This window comes from Lutjanus erythropterus, chromosome 16 (genome assembly GCF_056507025.1).
Source record: "Lutjanus erythropterus isolate fLutEry1 chromosome 16, fLutEry1.hap2, whole genome shotgun sequence".
Taxonomy (NCBI): domain Eukaryota; kingdom Metazoa; phylum Chordata; class Actinopteri; order Lutjaniformes; family Lutjanidae; genus Lutjanus; species Lutjanus erythropterus.
The window spans coordinates 30,237,452-30,263,970 of NC_139332.1; the positions used below are offsets into that span (position 1 = coordinate 30,237,452).

Here is a 26,519-nt window from a genome sequence, read left to right on the forward strand (position 1 = left end):
ACATTTTGTTGAACTCAAAGCTAAGCTCAAGTGTAAAAGAGATCAAAAAATCAAACTGGAACTTGAACTTGTGCTCTAAAAGTCAGTGTGATTAAAAAGAAAAAATGAACCATCGCTCTCAGTTTCAGGTTTTTGGTCGCTGCCAGGCGGCGAGTTAAGCACAAGAGCCAGTAGAGGAGTCAGTAACAGTGTTGCCAGATGGGAAATACAGCAATATCATACTGCGACTTTAAAGGAGCAATATGTAGCAGCTGTGCATGCAAAAATGAATCCTGCAGTCCAAACAGCGAGTTGAAGCCATTGAGTAGGTTGAAAGTCCTGTTCAATGATACGATCCGTGTTTGAAATGAGATGTTTCCCCTCAACCCTCCTCTGCAGACTTGAGGAAGCTCAGGCAGGCTGCAAGAGCGCTGCAGGAGCGCAAAATGCACTCAACATTGTAAACTGACAATGACAAGCGGCATCAAGTCCACTGTAAGTTGATCAGCTGTTTATAACTATCAATTATCTGTCAATGTAAAGCTAAGCCTGTTAACCTGAAAACAAAACTAAACTTCAGGGTATATTTTCGAAGCAGTGGGCTGAAGTGGCTGCCTTCTCACTGCCTGCCAGACTCCATCAACATATTGCTTAATATAACCGTTAAACATCTGCGCCTTTTACAAGATTATTAATTATGTCTAACGACTCAACAGACACTAACTCATTCAGCAAACATTCGGCATTAATTTGTGCTACAATTAACCTGAAAAGGGGAAACAAAGGCATTTATTCCGGACCGAAATAGAAAGGAGTTGATGTCTAAGATGCGAGCATTTCAACTCAAATCTGTTATTTTATGATTAATTACAGCAAATATATTACATATTTCTCCTTTAAAATGACCATACTTTAACGTAAACTGTCATATATACTGAAATAACTCAGGTCACAACAATGAAGGGCAAAATTATGCCTTGTGCACCATGTTAAACCGAGGCTCTGTCGTCTGAACAGGATGGCAACTGTGTGTGACTTCACGCACCGTCAATCGCAGCCCAGCACACAATCATTCCACGCATTCTTACCCTTCAAAACAAAAGCCCCGGATCTACATACTATGTCACTGCTTTAGCACGTGTTCGATCAGTAGAGCTGATGTAATTAGTCGCTCTAAAATACGGTTTTATTGAGGGTTCACTGAAATGGTACATTGCACCTTTTTTGGAATTACTGACCAGATATCATACAGTTGATAAATCGTGATGATTATCGTACATCTGGCAACACTTTTCAGTACTGAATCGGCTAAGATAAACCTGCTAGCCCTTAGTGGGATAAACAAACTCATCAACGCATAATGTCTCAAATCAGATTTTTTCTTGTTTTTGTAAGAATTGTAAACCTGCTTTCTACACACTTAAAGTGAGACAAAAATATCTAACTGAACATACAGAAAGAAAAAGGAAAAAATATTTATCTTTGAGGGAAAAAAAGATGAAATTCTGCTCAAACTGTGTAAAATGTAAAACTGTCATGTATGTCATGTGCACACACACACACACACACACACACACAACTAATACTGTCCTCATTTAGGTGCAGTACAAGGCTGCCTGCATTGCTATGTATGCTGATGCTTGTGGTTGCAGTCACACAAGTTTATGCACCATCTACTCTGTACGACACACACGTACAGGTACACACACGCACACACTCACACACTACCTGTCCTCGTGGGTAATGGACAAACTGCAGAGGAGTGATACTTTTGGGTGAGTTACAGAGCCGGAGGGATCACTCCATATGAAGGTCTAAGAAGATTTCTATTTCTGCTCAGATACCTACATCTAAATCTGACCTACGCTCTGCTGCCCTCTGCTGCCCGTTCACAAAACTGCAGCTAAAACAGATGCACAAGAACAGAAACTCTCTTCCTGTCTTTATATTCGCAATCTGTCGGACAGATTCCCAAATGTGGTCAACGCTTTGGTCCATCAACCTTTTGTCCATAGGTCATCCCTGCACAGAAAGCCTCTTCCTCTCAACCTCCAAGCTCTGCAGAATCACCACAATAAAACACTTGCCAGGGGGATAAATACACACACACACACACACACACACACACACACACATGCATGCACACATACATTAATGGCAGACTGCCAACAGACATCGTTCTGAAGTAGCGTGGGTTGGACCAGAAGACAAGGTGAAAAATGGAGATTGGTTAGAGCAGCCTGATTGCGGTTCAGTTAGTGTTTCAGTGTGTTAGATCAAGAAACCAATTATTATAGCTCTTATATTAATCTATATTTGTCAGAAGTAAGATTGTTAAACATACACATAATTATGAACACACATCCATCAATTACATTTCTGTCGCTTTGTTTTCTGACCTTGCAGGTAGAAAACATAATTCTTGTGTTAACGCCCATCATCGGCACGATTTTGCTTTCTTCCTTCATCGCTAACTGTTAAAGGAGTGAAAAACCCCGCATTTCTGTGTCTCCTCCCTTCTTATTTTCACCTCCTTCATTTCAGTTCAGCAGTCAAGGGCCACGCTTGGAGGCTTCGGACGGAGCCGTTCGTGTTGGAGAACCTGTCGTCGCAATCCCATCCCACATGTCGGCTCCGGTTCGTCGATGTGCTCCCTTCGCGCGCTGGTGACCCTGACCACTCGCACGCCATATGTGTGTGCTCCATCTCAACCAGCTCGTGTCCTGCCCCTCATCACAGGGCGGGTGCATGGAGGAAAAACAACAGAAACGCTATGGAGACCTAGTGAATGACATGGAAGTTGGCTTTTGTTTATTCTCCTTCGTCGCTCTTCTCGCTGTGTGTATCCCTGGGGTCGGTTAAGTGTGACTAATTTCCCAAACAGGTCACTTCCAGTTTGTTTTTCAGGGCATGGGTCGCCTCAGTCTGTCGCTCAGTTCTGTGTTTGTCGATGGGCGCTCTCTGGGGTGGTTGTGATGATGCGAGTGGACCAGTTCTAGTTTGGGTGATGAGAAATGGTTTTAGGAAGTTGCGATCTCCCCCCCTAGGTGGCGCCATCCCTTCTGCTGTGTCTCCAGAGGTGGAAGATACTCTGGAACACAGAGAGACGGTTCAGGGAACAAGTCTGAATGATGGGCTTTTTTTTTTTCTCACGTGTCATGTGACTTACAAAAATGCTGCCACAACAAAAACACAGATCAGTCACTGTCTAAGCAACAGTGTCTCTAAGAAACCAGATTTCTACTGTGTGATTATGAGTCTACAGCAGGGCTCAAGATTAACTGCAACTGTCCTGAATTCTACTTCCAACTGTCCCACACTTTACAACCCGTGTGTCAAATTGAAGTTATATTTCATTTTGAAATAGCTGCTTATTAAACCTTTCCTGAAGACAAGTACATGATTACATACATTTTAACAGTGCAATTATTATTGCATACACATGTATTTACAATGACCAACATGCTGCAGCTCAATTAGCACAGATAATACAGGGCACCCCCAGGATTGTAAATGTAAAACTTTTTAAAGCATTTACAATGAAATTTAATGCCAACAAGCCAACTTGAATTTAATAAAAATTTTATTGCCTGGAACAGGCTTCACTCATTTGTATTTTGGATTCTGCTGCCACTTCTGGCAAATGGCACATGCCCATTCTGAGGTTAGTGCCAAGCTGCGAGTTGTTTTGTTTCCCACCGACTAATTAATTTGCTAACCATGTTACACACTTACACAGTTTTTATACATTTCACAGTTATCTATGATGCATTTATTTAGTCAAACAGAAAGACAAAATTAAGAACTTTGTAAATGCAATTCAATAATTTTAAAGGCCTTATTATGAGAATATTTATTTTGTTGCTTTTTTAATATTTAAAAGACCCCGTTGGCACCCTGCAATATGACGAAGCAACCTTGAATATCCCTGCATATTAACATTTTTACAGTGTTCAGTTTTCGTGACCATTTTATATAATGCCAAATGTTCCACGTGGGGATGCATCTGAATGCTAAATTGCTGTCAGACGATAGCAGATGCTTCTCCTGAGCTGTTCATTATTTGCCTCTGTTCCAGCAACTCCAACAGTCCCTCATTCATCCTTATGTCTTGCAGTTACTCATCCACATACTTGTTCTGCTGGTGTCGTGCTGTCTCACATGGGACAAATAGTTTCAGCCTCTCCCCGACGTGTGGGCCTCTTGGAGATGGCTCTGATAACGAGTCATGTGCCTGTGCACGCATCTACCATGCATACTTAATTCACTGTATGCACAAATACATCAGTATTTGTCTTCTCACAGTAATCGCGCTGAAGGAGAATTTATCTTTCCTTACGTAAGTGCACTGTGCAGCTCTGGTAAATTGTCTATAAAGTGCAGCTTTTTGTTTGCTGTATAGTTGCCCTTTGATTTTTTTTAAATTATAATGCCATAAAGGCTGCACAGAAGAGATAATAAAACAACAAAAGCGTATCTGAATGCACTTTGTTTAGGGCTGAGTGTAATTTAATATCACCGAACTGAAGTTACTCATGAACTTCTGTTGTAAAACGTTCACATATATTTTTGTCTTTAATGCACAGAAATAAAAAAAGGTAGCAGACTTTAAGTCCTCTTGCTGCCCTTGCCCTTTTCATTTTTTGGCAGACATTTTTGCATAATTCATGCTGCTTGATGGCTGCTGTCATTCAAAGCACCACTCTGTACCACATCTGAATACATATTTCTTCCTGATCTGCCTCAGATAAAATCTAGCCTCTTACCCTTTGGTGAGGTTGCTTTGTTGTGTTTTGCTTTGTGTGTGTTTTCAAGGAATATTATCGCTTTGTATTTAGGACAAAAGACGTGTCAAAAAGTGCTCGTTGCTTACCATTGTTGCTGCAGTTCTTGTTGTCTTTGTCAGATGCCTCTTCCTCAACCTGACAGCAAAGAAATCAATACACATGGAAACATAAAATTAATAATTTTAAACAAAAGCTTGAAGAAAACATGTTAGTGGCTTATTGTATTTGCAGAAAAAAAAATGTATTAATAAGCTAAATTTAGAATTTCAAACTTGGCACGGAGTCATGTGCTTCCCAGAATGGAACAGGAAAGGAGTGGTCCTTACCTGTTTCCTCCACTTCAGCTCACAAAAGACCCGCTCGAAGCACTCGTGCATGTAGTTGAACTGGGAAGAAAAAGCAAACTCAATCGTTACTCAGCCTTGAAACACAGCACAGTCAGCCTGCAAGCATCTTCTTATTGCTGCTTTGATTTTTGTGGGCTGAGAACAAATATCAGTAAACTCCATGAATGTCTGTCCTGGTTTGAAGTGAAAGATTGACTGCTGTAGTCTTTAATGGTATCCATTAGGAATGTCAAAACAACAAAGAAGCCACTTACTATTTACAAAAAAAATTTTTTTTAAATCACATCTGTCACTCTAAAACTGCAAATTCAAACCAAAAAAGGCTGAAAAGCGTTAAACAGCCACTCAGGCGTGTGCACACTCACGTATGGAGTGAAGATCTTGACCCAGCGAGGCTTCTTCTCTCCTCTGGCGTATTCAAAGCAGAAAGCCATCCCCTCCTCGTCAGTGTCCCAGCGCTGCATCTCCCCCCACTCGAAAGCTATCACCTGGTTCTGAGGGAGAGGCAGAGTTTACAGGAGGTAAGACCCGTGCATACATGGGCATTTAAATTTAACTGCATACTTCTCTGAGCCCGAGCTCATCTGAGATGGACTGATGCAGAAGTTAAAAAGTGTGCTGTGGTCTGACGAGTCCACATTTCAAACTGTTTTCAGGAATCATGAAAGTTGTGACTGCCGGGCTAAAGATGAGAGGGACCATACAGACTGTTACATGCGCTAACTTCAAAAGCTAGCATCTGTGATGGTATGGCGGTGTGTTAGTGCCCATGGCATCATGGGAAATGGTCACATCTGTGAAGGCCCCATTGATGCTGAAAAATACATACAGGTTTTGGAGCAACATATGCTGCCATTGAGACAGAGCCTTTTTAAGAGACGTCCCTGATTATTTCAGCGAGATGATGCCAGGACACATTCTGCGCGTGTTACAACAACGTGGCTTCATAGTAAAAGATTTCAGGTAGTAGACTGACCTGCCTGCAGTCCAGACCTGAAAATGTGTGACACATTATGAAGCACAAAACACGACAACAGAGACCCTGGACTGTTCAGGACCTGAGGTCATATATCAAGCAAGAATGAGAACAAATTTTACTTTCAGAACTTCAACAATTAGCGTCCTCAGTTCACAAACACTCAGTAAATGTTTTTAAAAGAAATGCCCGTCCCAACTTTTGGAGCATGTTGCTGGCATCAAATTCAGAATAAGTATATATTTACAAAAAACAATAAAGTTTATCAGTTTGGCTATTAAATAGCTCGTCTTTCTACTGTATTCAGTTCAATATAGTACAAAAAGTTTTTCACAACATCCCAGATTTCCCTTTTTTGGAACTGCGGTTGCATATCAAGCAGTAATTAATGAAAGACTATCCATAGATGGTAAAGAAATGTTGCTGTTAAAAGTGATAAGTTGGATCCTCTACTTTTAATCAGGCTAGTACAGACTCACCTCCAGCGTGCCGTCCTCGGTACAAGCGTGCAGCTTGAAGTGATGGATGCTGATAGCTGTGATGACGTGTCCCTTCCTCCTGGAGTCACAGGAGCAGTGGGGGAACGACACCTCGTTGTAGCCTTCACATGTCCGCAGCAGACTCAGGTACTAACAGACGAAGAATCACAGAGCACATGCACAAGTCACTAATTCTGTAAGTAACCAGGTCAAGTCAATCTAAATAAGGTTTATGTCTCTTCGCGTCATTCAGTTACTCTGAAACCCCAGTTGACAAGCTGTGACCAGAAGTCTCACCATCCCAACCAACTAGATTACTGAACCAGTAACAACATTTCAGTTTTCGCCAAATTGGAGGTGAGCCATCTGGCATCTGCTGTCGGTGATACACTGACTATCCAGCTCATACAACCCCTCTTCAAATAATCTGACCCATCCCTTTAAGATGTGACTTAATTTACAAGTATAACTTTTCAGTTTATAACAGAAGAATTGTGCAGTAATGTTCAGTTTGAATCTCTGCTTTTATTCCACTACATTGTGATACTGCGTCATTCACACTTCTTTTTCAAGCAAATTCAGAGTTGAAGAAACTTATACATGAAAACAAGTAAGGGTGTAACCAAACCAGTAACCAAATATTTTGGTTTCTACACCTGGCTCTATTTTATCCCTGATGCCAATGAAACAAAGCAGGTTTCCTGTTTGCACTAACATTTCTGATACCAGACACTGCTTCACATTTGGAACGATCAGATCACTGAATGTTTCTTTTACATTCATTTATTTAAGGTTGCCCTTTAAAAGCTTGGAATTGTTGAGCTGGGTGGCTACATAGTTGTTAATGGAGTTTGCAAACAGAAACCCTGACACACACACACACACACACACGCACACACGCACACACGCACACACGCACACACACACACACACACACGCCACTTTCAGTTAATGTTCTACAAACATCAATATAAACTCAATGGCTTAATCTCTGTTTACACCACAGAGGGATGTATTCTGAAGTGTGAAAGCGGGTTTTGGCTTTTCTGTCCATTTTTGTTTGGTAACGTTTTGGTGATGGCTCTGGTCAGCAGGGGAAAAAAAGTGCAGTCATCCCAATCCCCTCCCCGAACAAAGAGTGGTCTGTGGGACTGACCGTGGCCATCTTGCGCTGCTCTGCCAGCTTCTGCAGCTGGTAGGATTTGTCCTCTGTTTTTATGAATCCCTTCTTCACATCTTCCAATGCCTGGACAGAAAGGAGGCGGGGTGGATTGGGGGGGTGAAAAGAAGAGATACAACACCATTTATCATTTAAGGGCACTGCAAAAAAAAATTATGATGCATGAAAGCAGTACACATTCACATTTTACCTAAAGAGTTCACTTAATGACAGCAGTAACTTCTGGCGTCCATTTTAATTCTATAATTGATATTTTTGTAATAACAGCATATGAAATTACTGTGTGAAAGGGATATTCGTAGTGAAGAATTTACAGAGAATTATCACCTGAATCTGCAGCTAAGCTCGGCTTTTCAGAGCTTTATAGTGAGTTTCAGCTCATTCTTCAGCTTTCCAGATGCAACTTTTTTTTTGTTTTGGTTCAGTCTCACTGCTCATAGCTTGCTTAGTACAAAAAACACCAAAACAGACACATTTGTACTGTTTTTACACCAAAATTATCACGTATATACAGTTTTTTAAACGCAGGCAAACCAGCAAAACATAAGTGATTGAACTTTTTCGAATTGCCAGGTTGCCTTTCTGTTTTTTTTTCCTCTGATGTGCACCAAAATGTTTCACTTTCAGCTGATAGGAATGATGTTTAGTTACTGCTGATGGAAACGCAACATTTCCTGATTTTGCTGCTTCATAATAAAAGCTTTAAAATAACAAAATAACAGGAGGCTTTTATTGTGAAGAATTTAGGCCTATAGGTTACATAACATCTATCCAGTGTTCAGATGCTTGTCAGAGACACGTGCGCCATAAATAAAACAACTTCAAGCAGGTGCAAATTCCGCTGCGCTATGCTGACACAGCCAGTTGAACACAGTCAAGCCAAGCAGCACATGTGAATAAAAAAGGAGCAAATATTTTTGCAGGAGCTGCCGACGCAGGTGTCATGTTTTAATCACTGCTGACTGCACCTGAAGCAGATAAAAACCTGTGACTCCTGCAGAGTCATCTGACCTGGGAGTGAATACTGACTGTACCCCTCCTCACTGAAAACAAAAGCCAGATGTCAATGGAGTTTGTTGTCCAGTGTATAGGGTCTTTAGGGACTAGCTGGTGAACACAGTGAAACATTTAGCAGCTACAGGACTAGATATATTGTTCTGAAGTTGGTAGAGACCAAAATCAGAGCTAAAAGACAGTGAATATTGGAGTTACAGTTGCCAGATGGACAGAAACACGACTCCAAATAAAAGATAAGGTTTCTCAATAATTGCTGGATGTGTAAATGCAAATCTTCATTAACAACTTAGACGTATCAACTTTAAAGGTGATGATAGGTCAATACTGTGTTTGCAACTTGCTTCATCTTCATCTTGCTTACTATAAAATATAATATCCTGCAGACTTAAGTGTCAGTTCTACTGAAGCTGATGGGAGATAGAAAGTCAATCATGCTATTTGGATGTGCTATCTGAAGTGTCTTCTTTCATTTTTAGAGGCATGGTCATTGCAATGTAGACATGTTGGGTTTTAGTGTGCTTCTCCTTCAGGCTTAAACAGAGCTAGGACCAAAGTCTGGCACCCAGCAGAGCACAGAATGTTCTAAAGTAATGTAATGTCCAATCCTTGTTCTTTAGTTTCCCTGTTTTTTTAGCAGTGCGAGCACCTCGATGAGCTGATGTGCTACTTAAACTAGTAGAAACCATTTTAACGATTCACTGCTGAAACTCACATGCTTGAAACGCTTCAGGTGGTGACCTTTGTTGGTCATCAGACAGCCCGTAGGCTGCTGCTGTTGCTGCTATTGCTATTTTTAAAGCATCTGTATTAGAGGGTTATTTTTTTTCTAGTTCACTTTATACTTCAAAAACTGTGGAAAAGTTTTAGTGGCTTGTAGAATATCATGGTTCTCTGGTTTTCTGGTTAGGTACATACATTTCAAAGCACTACACTATCCGTAGTTATTTGCCAACACAGTCCCAGTTGGCGAGAATTCCACTATGGGAGAGTAGCCTTAAGGAACGCCCACAACATGAACTATAACTATAAAAATATTGATTTAAAAAAATTCAAATGTATGATGACGTTCCCACCACAACTATAAAGCTGAAGTCTGGGTGGCCTGTTCTTGGTGTGGACGGCCCTTTACAGCAGACAAGACAACTTTAAAATTGTTATAACTTTTGTCTGATGAGTTTGGCAGTCATAAGCAGTTTTTTTTTTATCTCTAAGAACAGATAAAGAACTGGTGGAAGATTATGAGACCAGTATAAGTACTTAAAAGTAAAACAATAGAGTACTACTGTACATTTCCCTGATTATGGCAGAAATTATCCAAGGCCAAAATTGCTGACACCTCCAATGTGTTTGAATAGTTTCAACTCAGAAAGTACATTAACTAAAAAAAAAAAAATCCCAGATGATCAAATTTTGTGCTGAGTTCCCTTTAGTCCATGGCAAGTGGGATTCAATTATTGTTATTACCTGGTGAAAGCAGTAGTGCAGTGCCAGCGGGTTGTCTCTTAGCAACTCCTCCTCCTGGAAGCTGAACAACCATTTGCGGAGCGCCAAGCAAGTCCCCGGCACTGCCGACGTGTAATTCTGCACATAAAGCTTGTGGGGAAACTCATTAGGCGCCAACTTCCGCACTGCAACAAATAATAGAAAGAAGGAGAGGGATGAAGGGGGAGATGAAGGGCAAGGGGTGAACGGGGGGGGGGGTCTGTTTAATCATTAAAAAACAAAAAAATTCTAACCTAGACCTGCCCTTGCTGTCCAAGTCTGCACATACACCCTTTGGCCCAATGAATTAAACTCACCAGAGGGATGATACAGGTCTTTATTTAGAAAATTAGTGGTCATGTGATGAAGTCATCCAAGAGAGGGCTTTTAAATTTAACACATGAGAGTCTGTGAAAGCACTCTGAATTTGTCTTTGGAACACTCAAAACACACATGCAGTTCTTACCAAAGGAGTGGTTGATGACTTCAAAGAGGGCAAAGTAACTCGCCATAATACTGTCCATTCCGACCTTCATCACTAATGCCTGCAGAGAGAGCAATACAGAGTCAGCTATGTTAGAAAAACATTGTCTTAAAATTTTTTATTGCACTCTTAAAGTAAAAAAAAAAGTGTCTGCATTAAATCAATGACATGATTTAATTTTAAAGTCCTCGGGGGTGATATTCAAGCATCTGATTTAGTTTTAGTCATCAGAATTGTTTTAGTTCACTAAATATCATAAGATTCTAGTGAACTAAATTGGTTTAGTTAAAGTGTAATGCATCATTTTAACCAGAGCAGCCCATTCTGGGGCCCACTGGCATGTTTGGCCTGCACCCCCTTTGTTTTCACCCACCACAGTGTTTGACTAGTTACTGAAACCCACTGCAATTTATTATCACCAAGCTCTACATTTGACAAGCTCATGTTTTTATTCTCCTCATTTTTAAAATGCTGTAAAATCCTTACTGTAATGACTACTACATTTTTTGCAGCTAAAAATTTTTACTGCTGTTTACAGAACAGTGATGTAATTCCTCCCTAATAAATTATATTTAAACATCTGATCTAACTTGTCTCCCACTATATTGCAAGTGATAAATAGCTGCATAAGACATGTATTTTGTGTTGATGTGTAACTTAAACGTTGCTCAATGAAAACTTAATATCAAATATTGATTTGTTTTTGAGTGTTGTCACGTTGATGCATATTGGCTCATTCGTTTCTCTCAGAGTCCAGGACAGTCGTGGTTTCTTTCAGCTTGTGCTGCATTTTAGGTTTTGGTGAAAACACTCGAGTTAGCTGATAAAAACAACAGCTTGCAACACAAAAAGATTTAAGTTTGTTTACTTTTGAACTTCATCATTATTCAAGAGCAAATGTGGCTTCAGGTTTGTTTTTCTCCCAAACATTGACATATCTCTACCGTTTCCTAAACTTGCAGGAGGTCTGTGCTAGTTGACTTCCCAACTTGTCCCTCCCTAACATTCTCGTCATTTAGTTACAATAGGGCAACAAACTGTACAAAACATCCACATGACAGCATCATCCCAGATGTCACGTGTTCTTACCTGGTACACCTGGTCTGTGGTGCTGTTTTTGCGGACTCTGACGGAGATGGTGGTCTTGTCTGGCAGGGCTATCCGCAGTTCTACATCTGTCACTCCATTGTAGTTCTGCACAGCAAAACGACACATAATAATGAGAACAGCTGTAGAGCTGCATTAACTCGTGTGGATTAACAGAGGTGTGTGCCAGCGTGTACGAGTGTGAAGCATGTGTTTGTTCTGCATTACTGGGAAGTACTTCTGGTTTTCAAAAGACAAACAAACAAGCCACAGTTAACCGGAACTCCTGTTAGAAATCCTAATCCTCCTCAAGTACTGGATTAATACAGAAGTGCTGCATTTGTCTTCGCTGCTGTCATTCCTTAAAACACTACAAAGGCAAAGCGATTAACTATTTGCTTGTTTAGACTCTTCTGTTTAAAATCCACTCTAACAGTCATTATGGGCTGTCAGAACCTCTCAAGTAATTAAACTTAACTTCCATAACTGCTGATGCTTGTTTATGGAAAATAGCTGATTTTTTTTTGTCTCCGGTTGAGCACGTTATAGACTTCTTATATTTATCTTGGAGTAAAAATCTAAAATTTCATGCCCAGAACATTGTGTCATTTTTCTTCCAGGTATCAAAAATGGTATCAAATATCTGTATTTTTCAATATACTGTATTGAAGTCAGAAATTCAGTATTGTGACAACACTAGTCCACAGTATAATACACAGCGTACTGTGGTGCTGTGCAGATTCCCTGCACAAAGACACAAGTTGTAGATGGGAAAAAAAGTTTTGAAATGTTGGCAGGAAAACTTTCCCCAGTCAAAGCTCAAACTTTTGAAAGCTCAGAATCAAAACTGACATAAAAATAGCTAAATCTGAGTCTACTAGACAGGGATAGACGCTAACATTTTTAGCACTGGCGTCATATGTCACTAAGTTCTTAAACCTGGTACATTTTTGTCAGCCCAACTGTAAACTCATGTAACAACAATACAGAAAAGGCAATTTAATGAAACATAACACAGACTTCCTGAACTCTATAACTTGTGTCATCCAGTTTCCCCATGCTGTTTTGTTTGTTATAGTTTTTTGTGCTCCTGGTTCATCTGTAAAGGTGGCAGTGTGTGGTTATTATGGGTTTTGATTGTTCCAGATAACCTGTTGTTCTTGAATGTCAGCCTTTGAAAATGGAGCTGTAATTCCATGGCTATTGTTGAGCCATTAGTCCATATCAGAACAATAGTAAACGTGATGCATACCTCATCTGATTCAGAGAGAAACTCTTGCATGATGTCACTCTCCCCGATCACCCGCACAGAGCAAACTAGAGACAAATATAAAGACAGAGAAATATGGAGAGGAAGAGAGGAAGGTCAAAGTAAATCAAATAAACAAGGGACTGTTAAATGCCACCTTACCTGCATCCTGTGTTCTTATTACAGGATTTTCTGCGCACAGTGGAAAATTGATCACAGCCAATGCAAGGTCTATTTTCTGTCCAAACCACATGATTTCTACACACACATTCAATTATTCCTTCTCTTAGTATCTGTGGCTAGTATGGGGTTTGATTGTTCTAAACAGCTTGTCGTACTTGAATGTCAGCCTTTGAATGGCGCTGTAATTGTTCCTGAATGGATCGGCGACAGAAAAGCCTTTTGTCTTTGTCCATGTAGAAAATCAACACGCAGGTGCCAGTGACCTTTCCAAATCAGCCTACCTCGCTCTAGATATTCCTCCAGGCCTCTACGGCGAGCGTCCAGCTGCTGTTCGGACAGGGAGAAGGGCCATTTTCCGGGAAGCTTTGGGAAGTTGAAGTTGGAAAACTCCCTCTTTAGGTTCTGGTGCAGGATGGCAAACTCCCGATAGCGCTTTGAGCACAGCTGTCTACCTGACATGTACACGTTGTACACCTGAGGTCAGTGAGATAAAGATAGGACATGCAGACCATTGAGCATTAGAGTAGAAAGAAGGAGCATTTTCAATAAAGAATTACAATTTTTTTCAATACAACTATAAGGAAAAAAAAACACTCACCACAAACCTCTCGGAGTGCTGCTCTACATGTTTGTATGTGGGGATGGAAATGGGCACTGCCTGCTTGTCACTGTAGTCGTAGTTGGGTTGGACATCCTCTCCTCCCTCCAGTCCATCGGCCTCCTGAGCCGGAACAGACAGCACAGCCAGAACCAGCTCCTTCTCCCCTGCACGGATCAGGTCCACCACCTGCTTATGGGTGGCACCTTCCACACTCACTCCATTACTGCAGGGAGAGGGAAAGCAAGAGGTAGGTGAGTGGAAAAAGGCAGCGGGGAGACAGAGGCACAGAGATTTTTATTATTTTTTATTCACATAATCAATTTACATTTCAACATAGCAGATGATTCAACTCTCTACACGCAAAGTGAACAGATTAAGCATTCAGACCTAACCAGAGCCGGGCTTGACTGGACCTTTACTATGCTGCTATGGTGTGAAATTAGTGTGGTATACTTCAGTGTAGGGCTGCACAATGATGGCCAAAATGATGATGGACATTGAGATTATGATTACTTATTATTATGAGTCATTGATTTCAGGAAGAAAATATTTTTTAACTACCGTTTCGCCCATTTCTACTCAGGATGGCAGCTTCAACAGGCTGCCACTGCAGGGTGGCTGGCTGCTAGATTAGACAGATAGATAGATTTGATATGCAGCAGAGTTTTCTGTGACTGTAGCACCCATTTTAAACATCAATATCACCGTTCATCATGTTCATTTAATTGTGGGAAACCAAAATTGTGATCAAGATTATTTGACTGACTGTGCAGGCCTAGTTTGGTGATACCGTTTTCAAAGATATTTCCAAATTATTTCTGGTTAAAATATTAATTAGAGATGGCACCAATCTTTCCCTCTCCTGATGCCAATTACAATACTTCAACTCAAGGTATCTCACTGTACCACCAGTCTGATACTGGTGTTCTCTTTTCCCTATATTTAAAACCCAGTGAATCTTTATGTAAATTAACATGAGTCTATGAACAGCTGCTCTACTGAAGACTGACTTGTTGGCCTCCTGTGACTGAAGGAAGGCAAATAATAGCTTTAATATTATTTATTTTATACTTAACTGCACCCATTGTATGTAATTTAATCTATGCAAAATCTTGTCCTTGATCTGGATCTTGATCTTCTGTAATTTAGTTTGAATGAATGAATTTACTGTGAACAGGTCTTGCTACAGTTGACAAATGATCCACTTAATAAGGCCAGTACTGGTCCAGACACTTGAGACATGTATACCTAAATATAGCAATAATTATGGATGGCACGATGCTAAAAACTCCACCATATGAGATTTATTATGATATTAAAAAACCTGCCTTCTTGGTCCTGATGTGACAGTTATTGCGCCACATCTGAAATAGTTTTGAGCCACTGGTTGAATAAGAGCAAGAGCCTTATTGCTTTTTATTCTGTTCATTCAAATTGTTTGTGATTCCTAAATTAATACTGCACATTTTGTGCTGCTAGAATTGTTTAAGAAAAAAATGAAACTGAGAAACTGCATTTTGGAGTGTAAAAAGTATTAATGATTAATAAATTGTTAACATGTTCAACTATCAGCGAGGGAAAAGGCACAACATTTTAGCCAGCTATGATCTAAAATGCAAATTTTTGCCTGAATTGTCTCTGACAGGAAATGCTTGAAGTATGTACGTACAGTTATAAACAATTCAGCAGTCAGTAGCAGTGTTTTATAAAATAAAATAAAAATAAAATAATTAACCACATAATATCACAGTAGATATCATCACAGTCCAGTATGGTATTTTTTTGCGATATTCAATATATTGTTACACCCCCAATAATAATTATGAAACAGTAAGTTCACTGCTGCTGCATCCTGTTCATTTTCCTGTGATGGTGTGTGTGTTAATGTCAGTGCATTTTGTCCTCCATTGATAAACACAGTTTTGGGAGTACTCTGACTAACCAGGTCATTTCTACTGTCTCCCTTTCCTTTGGTGTTGCGAGACACCTCCCTTCTTGGCTTTGCTGAGGCCAGATGGCACCAGCATCAGGTGTCTCAGCTAATCTTCCTATGAGAAACAGCAGGACAGACACAGGAGAGGAGGGAGCGAGCACAGATCTGTCCACTGCATGCCACGTCTCTATTATTGTTTATAAATCTGTACTGTATCATGGATCAAAGTGAGAATGAAGAAATGGATAGAGGCAGCGAAAAAGAAAGTCAACAATTAGAGAATGGGCAGAAATTATCCACTGTAGGAGCAGGGACTGACATGGCAGCACTCCTCTGAGTTGTTCAACTGACCAGCAAAATTGGGGGTAGGAAGTGACCAAAAAGGAAGAGAGAAAGAGAGTTCACATGTCAACACTCTGGTCGCACTATCCTCTAATCAGAGAAACAAGACAAAGCCTGCCAGAAAGACGTCTCAAAGGGGGTTGTATGAATGTGAATTAGGCTAAGACAGAAATTAAACAATATTAACACAGAGGTAGGGCAGCAATTATTTAGTCATCAGCTATTTTCATTATCAATTAATGTAGTGAAAATGTTTTGATGTAATATATATCCCAGATCACATACACTAGCAGGTTCCTGTAATAATTTACCAGAGACTAAAGTGATGCCTAACATAAAAAAATGAAAACATTAATATGAACATGAGATAACAAGCAGCTGTTCACACTGACAGCTTGAAATTTTAAGATACTTTCACTGAATAAAAGGCTTTGTTTATGATGATAAACATGATTAATGGGCTACTACTAACTTCAACCTAACAGCATTATTGTCTCCTGTAGACATGCAAGAGCAAAGCAATTTCATATTTTCATTAAATTTCTTTATAAAGGTGGTAATCTGATATTGTACACAAACTATACTCAGGCAGCAGTCAGTCATAACACGTATCACCAATGAGGAAGCATTCTTCCCTTGCTCATAAAACTTTGAAGTAAAATGCTGACATACAGCATACTTAACAGGATGATGCTTTTGAGGTTTTGCGAAATGGTCAAGCTGGTTAATAAGTCACATGATTAGCAGTGGTCCTGCCATATGACCAGAGAGTGATTTCAAATGGAGAAAAAACAGGTTAAGTAAAACTTTTTTGATGCCTCAGCAAGTAGAAGCAGGCAAGTGTTGTTCCTGATTTTGTGTTTCTCTTCTCCCTTATTCCAACTTTAACCTAGATTTAAGCACACAGAAGTCTGTGATCATGTTTTAATGCTCTAATCCTGACCATACGGCTTCAGCTAGGACACAAATATACATGGAAATCTAAGACAGATTCCTACATAACTGTAGAAATTGTGCTTTTAAAAAAACCCAAAAACTAATAAGGCTTGATTCCTTTTGGTTTCCAGTATTTACCCTTTACTAGGACCAAGGCTTACAGCCATGGTGGCAGAATAATCACAGATATTACATTATTAGAAATCTGCAACATTGATTCCCAAAAACCTTGTGAGGATGTGTAAAACGTAAATAAGAGAATTCTGTTAGTTGAACATCCTTTCAACTTATATTCAATTATATACAGACAAGACAAGATATTTAATGTTCAAACTGATAAATGTAATTGCTTATTGTAAATAAACACTCATTCTGAATTTGATGCATTCTGTTTTTAATAACATTTAACACAGTGTTGCAACTTTTTTGGATTTGGGGTTGTATCTATCTACAGATCTGAACTCTGTGGAAAATTCCTCTCTCTTGAAACTGACTGTTATATCAGCGAAAAGTTAAGGGCTAAAATGGACTTTTGATAATTAAGTTATTTTCAACAAACTCTCTCTGGGGGACGGACTGGCTGTTCCGTTTGTCCCCAACTTTTCCTGACATGACAGAAAGAGTCTGACCAGACAAAAAAACAATTCTACAAGATATCTCCGGAACTGAGCAATATATCAAAACCACTCAAGTGCACTGATCAAGATACAGGGCAAATACAACAGACAGCACCCAATACTGTCCCATGTAAACAACTGTTGTGAAGGACAGTCTGTCTCTTTAAGACAACAAGTGCACACACTCACACTATAAGATATTGAATTCAGGTGGCAACACATGGCTTTCCACTGTCTTTGGGGCGAGTCAAAATACACATCCCTACTATTATGCTTACAACAATGCAATGTCAACAAGGATGTTGATTCAATTCTGTCCTCACAACCATGCTGAAGAAGTCACTGTGCAACGAGCCAGCTCAGAGGCGTCTAATGTACAGCCCACAGGCCAGAAGCAGCCCTCGGGTCCAGTGAAAACTTACTGTGATCATATTCAAATATAATGAACAATAACAGCTTGCAAAATATTGTCAATCAGCAGCAAATGCAAAATAAGGTTGTCAAAAGTATCAAAATGTCAATACTTTTTAACACGTTTAAAACAATACAACACTAACATTTGATAGAACTGAATATACTGATGCTCTAAAAAAGAAAATAGTCAAGTGCTCATTCAAGACCTCAGCTCAGTTTAGCCTCCATTTTCCTACCTGAAATTTGTCTCAAAGCATATCAAAACCAGACAGTGTTCGGTGACTTTTTCCTGTACTAGCACTGTGTGCAAGTTGTTAATAAAAAAAAAAAAAAAAAAAGAAGAAGAAGCTTTCTGTGTGCCTAGGGCATCTTTCTGTTTGCTGTGGTATCAAGTATTGTTTTATTACACTAGTATGGTACCAAAGTTTAAAATGCTGGTATTGTGACAACCCTAGTACAAAATAATCTTTTACAGACTCGTTCTTGGCTGATTCCTGTTACAAAGGCGCTGCCAAAACGTTTCATTTTACATGGTTTGTAAGGGATAACTTCAACTTCTTCCTCATTAAGTTGGCGCTGTGTGGAAATGTTGGGAAAATTATAAGAATTTCTAGATCTCGCCAAGTTGTTTGAATCATAATTAAGTAAAATACCATATTGTTCAGTTCGAAAACGTGCAATTGAAGATCCGCTGTATTTTGTATGTTATGAACATGTAATGACAGTGGACTGACTGAGATGATGATGAAACTGAAGTTATATCTCAGGCTGTTCATCATCTGTTTTGGTCATTGATTGTGAACGTTTGGGGAATGTACTTCCTTTCACTAAATTTCGAGTTGCTGTTATTTATAGGTTGTTATGCAATGTTTTTACCGCTCCGGCCCACTTGAAATCAAATTAGGCAGTATGTGGCCCGTGAACACTCATGGGCCAGCAATACAAGACGTTAGCTACCTGGCTAGCTTGCTAGCTAAAGCTAATCAACATGCACAGGCTGTTGTCCAACTTATGTAAGCTGGTTAGCTTTCTAGTTATAGCTAACTCACTAGCGTTAGCTTGAGGTAGCTAGCTACATCATCAAATGTTTAGATAGGAGCAATTATCATAAACTGGTCAAATAACTAGCTAGCTAGATAAACGGCCACTTTTGTTTTCATAACAGACAGGTGACGTAGCGTTACATCTTTAAGATGGCTAATGACAACACATGCTTGAAATTAGATCAACAAGGGCTAAACGAGATAGCTAATGGTCGTGTCTGGAAGGGAACCCGACACGCGCGACAGACCACGCGAGAATGATTATTAAAAACAAAACCACACTCTTTCCCTAATCCTAACAAAGTATTTTCTGTCCCTAAAGATACCCTAAACGTAAACACAGCGATGTCACATTGCAAAACATATTTTTTCGTACAAGGTGCACGTCGAAAATAAAACAAAAATTAAAAAGCATGCAAATCTCGCGAGAGTTCCTCAAATCAAGGGTTCCCCTGAAGACAAGACCAAGCTAGCCGTTGTTGCTAACTTCCTGGCTCACTTGAACGGATAGAAGCGTACTTACACTTCAAGGATCCTGTCGCCTTTTGCTATCCCAGCTCGGTCTGCCGCGCCGCCGGGCAGAACGGCGCTGACATGCTGAAGAGGAGCGTATAGTTCCCCGTTGATGCTCCGGAGTTGTCCTCCTTCGCTAACTTGACCGCGAACATTGAAACCGTAGCCGCTCTCCGACTTGACGATCCTGACCATCCGTGGACCTGACGTTACCATAGGTGCGTTCTGGCCCGCGGTGCTCGCAGACGAACCGACAACCGGACCGTTACGGGATGCCGAAGGGAGAGTCGACCGAGTTTCATCGTCTCCTACATCCGCCATCTTATCCACAGGCCCGAGCCCCCACTTCCAGTCGGTGTCTTCTAGCAAATTCAAAACAACACTTGTGCAGTGTCCCTCCGTAACGTTAGCCCCACAGACCGACTCTGTTGTTGATAACCCGCCCCTCGGTAGCGTCACGAGACACGGACACACAACGTGACCTCCCGGAGGCGTCACCCAAAGTCTAGTCTGTTTTGTAGAAGTGTCTAGAAGGGAACCCTCGATTTGTAGAATTCTCGCGAGATTTATAAGCGGTGTTTCTTTATTGTGCATGTTGAATAAAATAATCATGCGAGAAGGCTGTGCGTAAGATCTAAGTAGGTTTAGGGACATAAAATACTCGGTTAATGTAAGAGAAAAGTCATGGTTTGGGTTAAAATTTTCATTATCACGACATCTTTCGCAGGTCTGGGGTTACCTTCTAGCCACAACCTGTTGTATGTGATGAGAAGTAACTTGTCAACGTCAAATTACTTGGCATTCGTTGTTGCTTTAATTATCTACCTGACACAATTTTATCCATGAGCAACTTCTAATTTTAACTTTTAAAAATTTAAGAGGTTACAGAAAATGTAGTATACCCTAAAATCATTTTAATAGTGTAGAATTACATATTTTAAAATGGTAGAATATTAGAAATATTTAAATAAAATACTTAACTAAAATGGCATTCTGTTCTTCTCTACAGATAGTGTTAAATGTATCCATCTAGATTGTCGTAATAAGCAGTTTCATGTAGGAATGATTTTCTTCCCCAACTGTGACATACTTAATGGATATTTCATGTTACATTCAATGGTTAATAGTTACAATACACAATAACTGATAAACTGTTCGATTAACCCAAATGGTGAATGCAATAACTGCAGGAAGTTTGATTTGGGTGAAATTTGACTGACTTCTTATTGCATCAGAGGTGAGTTTTCCTGATATTTTTTAACAACTTTTTATACAATTATCTGTCTATATTCTGCATTTTTTATTTTTATTATTTTTTTTAAATATATATATTAAGTATAATTATAGCTGGGGGTGCTCCAGAGGTTTTAAACTACTCTCTGTCTGTTGTTCTCTCTTTCTTATTTTCCTCACTGATTTGCTACCTTGTGACACTGTTTAGAAATGATGCCAAACACTGGTATTATTGTGCCTCGTTTAATCTATCTACAGTAAACAGGGAAGGGCAATCATGTGTGGTGGAGATACTGATTGCTAATTTTAAATCCAAGAGGTTCGAAGTAAGCTGTGAAGTGTTTGTTTGGAATGAAAACTTGCAGGTTGTCAGCCCCTGAGGCGCATGATGACTCATTAAGCCCGTCACTGCCACAGTGACACACGTCTCCAACATGGAACCCAGATCAGCGTCCAAAAAAAAAAAAAAATTATGCTGATTAAAGGAGCTGCAAGGACAAAAGTGATCAGTAAAATTTTTAAATCGGTGGAAACTCTTTTTAAACTAAATACTCAATTTAAAGCTAGTCTCATTCATGAAAACTATAGCAGGAAACTACAGCACCTTTAATAAAGGTTCCACTTGCAACACTTTCTGAGAGTTCTACCAAGAACCCAGTATAAAGGGTTATGCCTAAGAGCTTCTATGAAAAGTTTCACCCAGAACCCCTTATGAGAGGTTCTATGGAGAACCTTTCTATGGTGTAATGGTTTCACCCAAGAGTTTTATGTAGAAATCATGCAGGGGGGTTCAACTGAGAATCCTTCTATTTTCCAAGGATTTTTACCCAGAAATGACCCAGGGGGTTCTACCAAGATCTCTTATATATATTTCAAAGCTTTTACCTAGAACCCACCCTGGGGGTTCTATTGAGAACCCTTTTATATTCCATGGGTTTTACCTTGAACCCACCCTGGAAGTTCTATTGAGAACCCTTTTATATTCCAAGGGTTTTACCTTGAACCCACCCTGGAAGTTCTATTGAGAACCCTTTTATATTCCAAGGGTTTTATCTTGTCTGCATCCATTTCAACAATCCTTGAAGAACTCTCTGTCAAAAATGTTCTTTGGATGAAAAGGATTATAAATCAAACCCTTAGTTTTACAAAGATCCCTCAATGAACCTTTTCTTCAAAAAAAAAAAAGGGTTCTTCAGAAGCAGCTGGCTCTGGGTAGAGCTTTAGCCCTTCAGGAAGAACCTTTGTGGAACCCTTATTTCTAAGAGCGCAGGCTCACGAGGTTAACACATACAGACAACTACATTCACAGTCACACCCAAAGGCGATTTAGAAATAGCAGTTTATCTAACCTGCATGTCTTTAGACTGTGCACAGAAAGTCACACACAGAAAACATGCAGACAGAAAAAGTCCAGTCCAGTTCAGGTTTGAACCAACAGGATCTTCCTCAGCTGTGGGATGTAAGAGCCAACCGACGAGCCATGCAGCTCACCCAACACATCATATTTGATTTATTTGTATTGTTTATTCTACGTTTTGCTTGTAAAAACTCATTTTGCAAAATAGCTACCAAAAAGCCATTATATGAATGTAGTAATGTCTAACAAAACACAAACATTTAGGAAAACAAGGTTTTCTTTCCTTGGTACAAAATCTAACATTTAAAGCAGGAGTCTTAAACAGAAATGAGCCCCTCTCCCCGTCCCTCCAGCCCATGACATAATATCAAAAATATAACATAAACCTGCCAGCAAAATTACTTTATTGATTTATTTTTTCTACTTGTTTCATGTCAATTTAAACTACCCCTCAACTAAATACATCTGAAACTAGCCAGACAGCAGATAGTGAAGCACCTGCTGCAATGCCACAACAACTGCCAGATGCAGCTAGTGGAGATTTGTAAAGTTCTGCCAACACTAACATGACCTCCACAAACGTTGTCCCGAGCTGGAACAAGATTTCAAACTGAAGCAGTTGTTGATCACTTGTGGCCCCTAGTGGCCAGTTAAGAAGAGTGAGAAGTGAGCTGTCAGTGGTTGTATAAAACAGAGCCTTCAAAAAATAGAAGTACTGCCTCACAGTTGTTTTTCTCCACCAACCAGTCAAGTTACAGTTTACATCCATGTCTGTCCACACTCATATAATGTCTGTAGTGAAGATTTTCAAATAATTTAACATGGATCTTATCAATATATGGATCTGTAACTTTGAACAAATTTAATATAAGGTATTCAATGTTTTTTCTTTTTCTGGATCTGACAGACAGCTGAACATTATGATTTCACAGTGAAAGTTACCTTTGACCTCTTGGATATAAAATTTCATCACCTCATCATTTTATCCTATTAGATATTTGTGTGAAATTAACATATGAGATCTTGAGTTACGGCAAAAAAAGTGTTTAGTAAGGTCACTGTGACCTTTGACCCCCAAAATGTAATCAGTTCATCTTTGAGTCCAAGTTAACATTTTTGTCAAGCTTGAAGAGATTCCCTCGAGTTGTTCTTGAGATATCGCTTTCACAAGAAAGGGAAGACCTGAAAACATCATGCGTCATTTTCATTTGCATCATGCAATCAAAATAAATGTTTTCATTGTTCTATTATATTATTATATTATTCTGAAACACACATTGCACAGATGAAAGCTAGCTATTTAATGACTAAAGTCAAAGTGACAGAAGAGTTGCTGAGTTTGTGTCCAGTGAATGCTTATAAATAGAAATATAAAACTGCTGTTTATGGGTTTTATTAAGTATGAAAATATTGTAATGAAAACAAAAAAAGTAAATCTTCAGAAATATTGCACTTTCTTGCAGTGCTTGAATGTAGAAATGCCTCCCCTATGAAATGACAATTTGAGTCTGAGACCCCTGATCTAAAGTACGTTTACATTGTCCACCATCATAACCTGCATTAAAGCTTAGGGTCAACAAATCTTAACCACTTCAAGTGTTACTGAGAAACATTACAGGTATCATAAGCGCACTATGGTGCTGACATGGCTATAATCATCCAATATTGCTCCCCTTCATCAAAATGAACAAATCGAGCTTTTTTCAAACAACAAGAACTTTATTTCATTGTGCGTTAGAATATAATTTGTTGTGACTTCGTAGTAATTTAGTAAGTAGTAGTAAATATTCACTCCTTCTTCAGAAGAGCTGTCTTGAGACACTCTTCTCATTCACAGGAAGGCAGCACTCCTTTGTGGCCTCAAGGTGGCGCCTGTATTCCTACTTTTGGGTGAAAAAGTCGTTACACACCATAGTGAGGGATGCAACCAAACGGATGTACTCATTGAAGTCCACAGTGCCGTCCGCATTTGCATCCAGCTCGTTGAAGATTTTGTCCACGGCTGTCTTATCAGTGGCTTTCTGCAGGCGAGAAAATTTTTTTAGTAAACATGCAGACTTTGGCTACACAACTTTGAGACACTGCACAAGATTATGTTTTGTAGGTGGTCATTTTAAGACATTTGTTGTAGTTCAGCTCTCATAAATTCAAAGGACTGGCGTCAGAGAGAGAGGTCAGACATCACTCACCCCAAACAGAGCTCCAAGTTCACTCTGAAGCAGCTCTTTTAGCTCTGCCTTAGTCAGGGTGAACTTGTCCCCCTCTTTGCCAGAGTAGTTATGGAAGGCTGTGATGAGCATGCACATAGCCTTCTCGACGTCAGTCATGATGATAGCTGTTCAAGAGGACAGAAAGAAAAATATTGACAAACTAATTTTTTCCTTGCAATAGTTCTCATCAGAGCATTTATACATTTTGACTGAATGAGTTCAGGTCAGACTGGCCTTGTGTTTTCATGAAATACCTTCAGGTGACTAAGTAAAGAAGTTTAATACTGCTGTGACTCCATCTAGAGGCAAAGTCTATCACTGTCGGTCTGTTAACTTTCACTGGTGCATAGTAAACCGGATCATGTGGCATTGTGGTCAGATGTGGCAAAGTTAACAAAGATTTATGTCCACAACTTGAGGGAATAGGTGCAGGCGAAGGAATGGAGAGAGGCATCTGAGTTCACGTCTGAGACGAGTGCAGAGTTTTAGATCATTGAGCATTGATCTTTAAATTCTGGCATTGCAGTTGTAAGTCTGCCTCAGTATTGTGCCAATTGTTTTTTCCTCTTGCTGCAGTTTAGGTGGCTAATTTCTATAAGTCCTGTAATTATAGACACAAAATACATACATATAATTTATACAGAGAGGATCATTAGCAGCTAGCAGTGGCTGACATCATTGCTTTTGTCTCTGCCAGTGTTTTTCTCTGCATTTTCCGTGGAGCAGGAGATAAAAATAAGCCCTGGGTCTCCACCGGGGCTCAGCCACTCTTATTTCCCCCGTCACCGGTCTCTAACGCAGCGTCTCTGCCGAGTGACACAGGGCATTGTTATGGCAACAGTTTAATCTCTCCAGGTAACTCAGTATAACTAGGTAAGGAAGCAGGTCAAGACTTGATTCAAGTCCCAGTAGTGAGGTTCTGTCCTCTTAACGCTGTATATCTGAAATCTATGTTTTTTTTCCACTGACTCCATGAACCCCAAGAGAGTCCGTTCTGGTGGCTCTCTGACTCACATGGTGCTGCTCCCTCTCTGGGGTGTGGTAAGCTGAGGAAACTGGCAGCAGACGTGTTGAAAACAAAAGGAAATTGTGAGGGAAGAGAGCACAAAACTAATACCACACTGCTGTTTTCCGATGAGTAATTTGGTTTTAAAGTAAGAATGAAAGCTTGATGATAACTTCTGAGTGTATAATCCATCAATAAAAGGACACCACAGGCTAAGCTTTGCCAAATAACCGGCATCTGTGCAAAATGAGGAATATCTGCTGCAACATTAAGCTGTGCAATCAGTGACAAGAACTCATAGTTGTCCCAAAAACACAAAATGCACACTGATCTTGTAACTTTGCTGTTGTATTTTACACTAGTAAAACTCACTGAAATGACATTAAAGTTATTGCATTTAAAAGTATTTCCTCTCGGAAAAAGTTTTGGGGCATTTTTTTTTTAAGTCAGTAAGTAAAACGACAAAAAAGTAACAGTTTTCAGATTTTCTACTCACCAAAGTTGATTTGTAGATATTTGAAGAGATAAGAGAGGTGAAGTCAGTAGTGGAGGAGCTGCAGTGATGGAGAAATGGATGCAAAGGATGCTTTATACATCACCACACCCTTCATCCCTCCCTCCATAATGCCCCTTTCATCTCCAACCACTCCTACTTCTCCTCTCGTGACCTGTTAGTTTCTTTTATCCTGCAAGTTATTTTAAAAAAAAAAACATTTGATTTGTGAATTGTTGCCTAGAAAACCATCAACAAACTGCTGATGATTATTCATGCTGGTTGTAAGGAAGTCTGCTGATTCTTTTTTTTTTTTTTTTTGCAGTATAGCCTTTAGTACCTGTGCCTTCAGGAAGGATGTTAAAAATGCTAAAAAAAAAATGTTAATAATGTTATGCATTGCATTTGAACCTTCAGTTATTGCTATTAAGACGGTCGACAGCATGAGACATGAAGAAGAAGTGGAGCAGTGTGCTGTGTCTTTAAGACAACATGCCTTTTTCGAAGCAGTGATATATTTTTGCACTACTTCACGGTTGTTACGGCTGCAATATAATTTAATCCAATGTAGT

General features: G+C 39.7%; 2 protein-coding genes across 3 annotated transcripts; both read right to left on the minus strand.

The window, feature by feature from the left end:
* Positions 1-2,277: 2,277 nt before the first annotated feature.
* On the minus strand, positions 2,278-20,168 carry snx27a (sorting nexin 27a). The gene is made up of 13 exons (XM_084738503.1): positions 19,659-20,168; positions 13,848-14,073; positions 13,531-13,723; positions 13,070-13,134; positions 11,821-11,925; positions 10,714-10,792; positions 10,230-10,393; positions 7,725-7,814; positions 6,569-6,718; positions 5,479-5,607; positions 5,093-5,152; positions 4,853-4,901; positions 2,278-3,070 (listed from the first exon to the last, which is right to left on the minus strand). Exons 1-13 carry the CDS (start codon positions 19,967-19,969, stop codon positions 3,000-3,002), a joined length of 1,692 nt encoding a protein of 563 aa, XP_084594629.1. The 5' UTR covers positions 19,970-20,168; the 3' UTR covers positions 2,278-2,999.
* A 3,768-nt stretch (positions 20,169-23,936) lies between these two features.
* Positions 23,937-26,053, minus strand: LOC146313352 (ictacalcin-like). 2 transcript variants are annotated; one of them, XM_084738698.1, is made up of 4 exons: positions 25,951-25,993; positions 25,463-25,503; positions 24,428-24,573; positions 23,937-24,259 (listed from the first exon to the last, which is right to left on the minus strand). In XM_084738698.1, the coding sequence occupies exons 3-4, from the start codon at positions 24,563-24,565 to the stop codon at positions 24,119-24,121; spliced, it is 279 nt and encodes a 92-aa protein (XP_084594824.1). In that variant the 5' UTR covers positions 24,566-24,573; positions 25,463-25,503; positions 25,951-25,993; the 3' UTR covers positions 23,937-24,118. The 2 variants fall into 2 exon arrangements, with proteins under 2 accessions (XP_084594824.1, XP_084594823.1); XM_084738697.1 differs by lacking the exon at positions 25,463-25,503 and having other exon boundaries at positions 25,951-26,053.
* Positions 26,054-26,519: the final 466 nt, after the last annotated feature.

What these genes read in the sequence shown, in the direction of transcription:
- snx27a (XM_084738503.1), bottom strand. Translation starts at nt 19,969, where the DNA reads ATGGCGGATGTAGGAGACGATGAAACTCGGTCGACTCTCCCTTCGGCA. An exon ending in GGAGGAATATCTAGAGCGAG is followed by an intron (nt 13,135 to 13,530) that starts GTAGGCTGATTT and finishes ATTTGTCTCTAG; the next exon opens with TTTGCTCTGTGCGGGTGATC. An exon ending in AGTCATCAACCACTCCTTTG is followed by an intron (nt 10,394 to 10,713) that starts GTAAGAACTGCA and finishes TATTTGTTGCAG; the next exon opens with TGCGGAAGTTGGCGCCTAAT.
- LOC146313352 (XM_084738697.1), bottom strand. Translation starts at nt 24,565, where the DNA reads ATGACTGACGTCGAGAAGGCTATGTGCATGCTCATCACAGCCTTCCAT. An exon ending in AACTTGGAGCTCTGTTTGGG is followed by an intron (nt 24,260 to 24,427) that starts GTGAGTGATGTC and finishes TCTCGCCTGCAG; the next exon opens with AAAGCCACTGATAAGACAGC.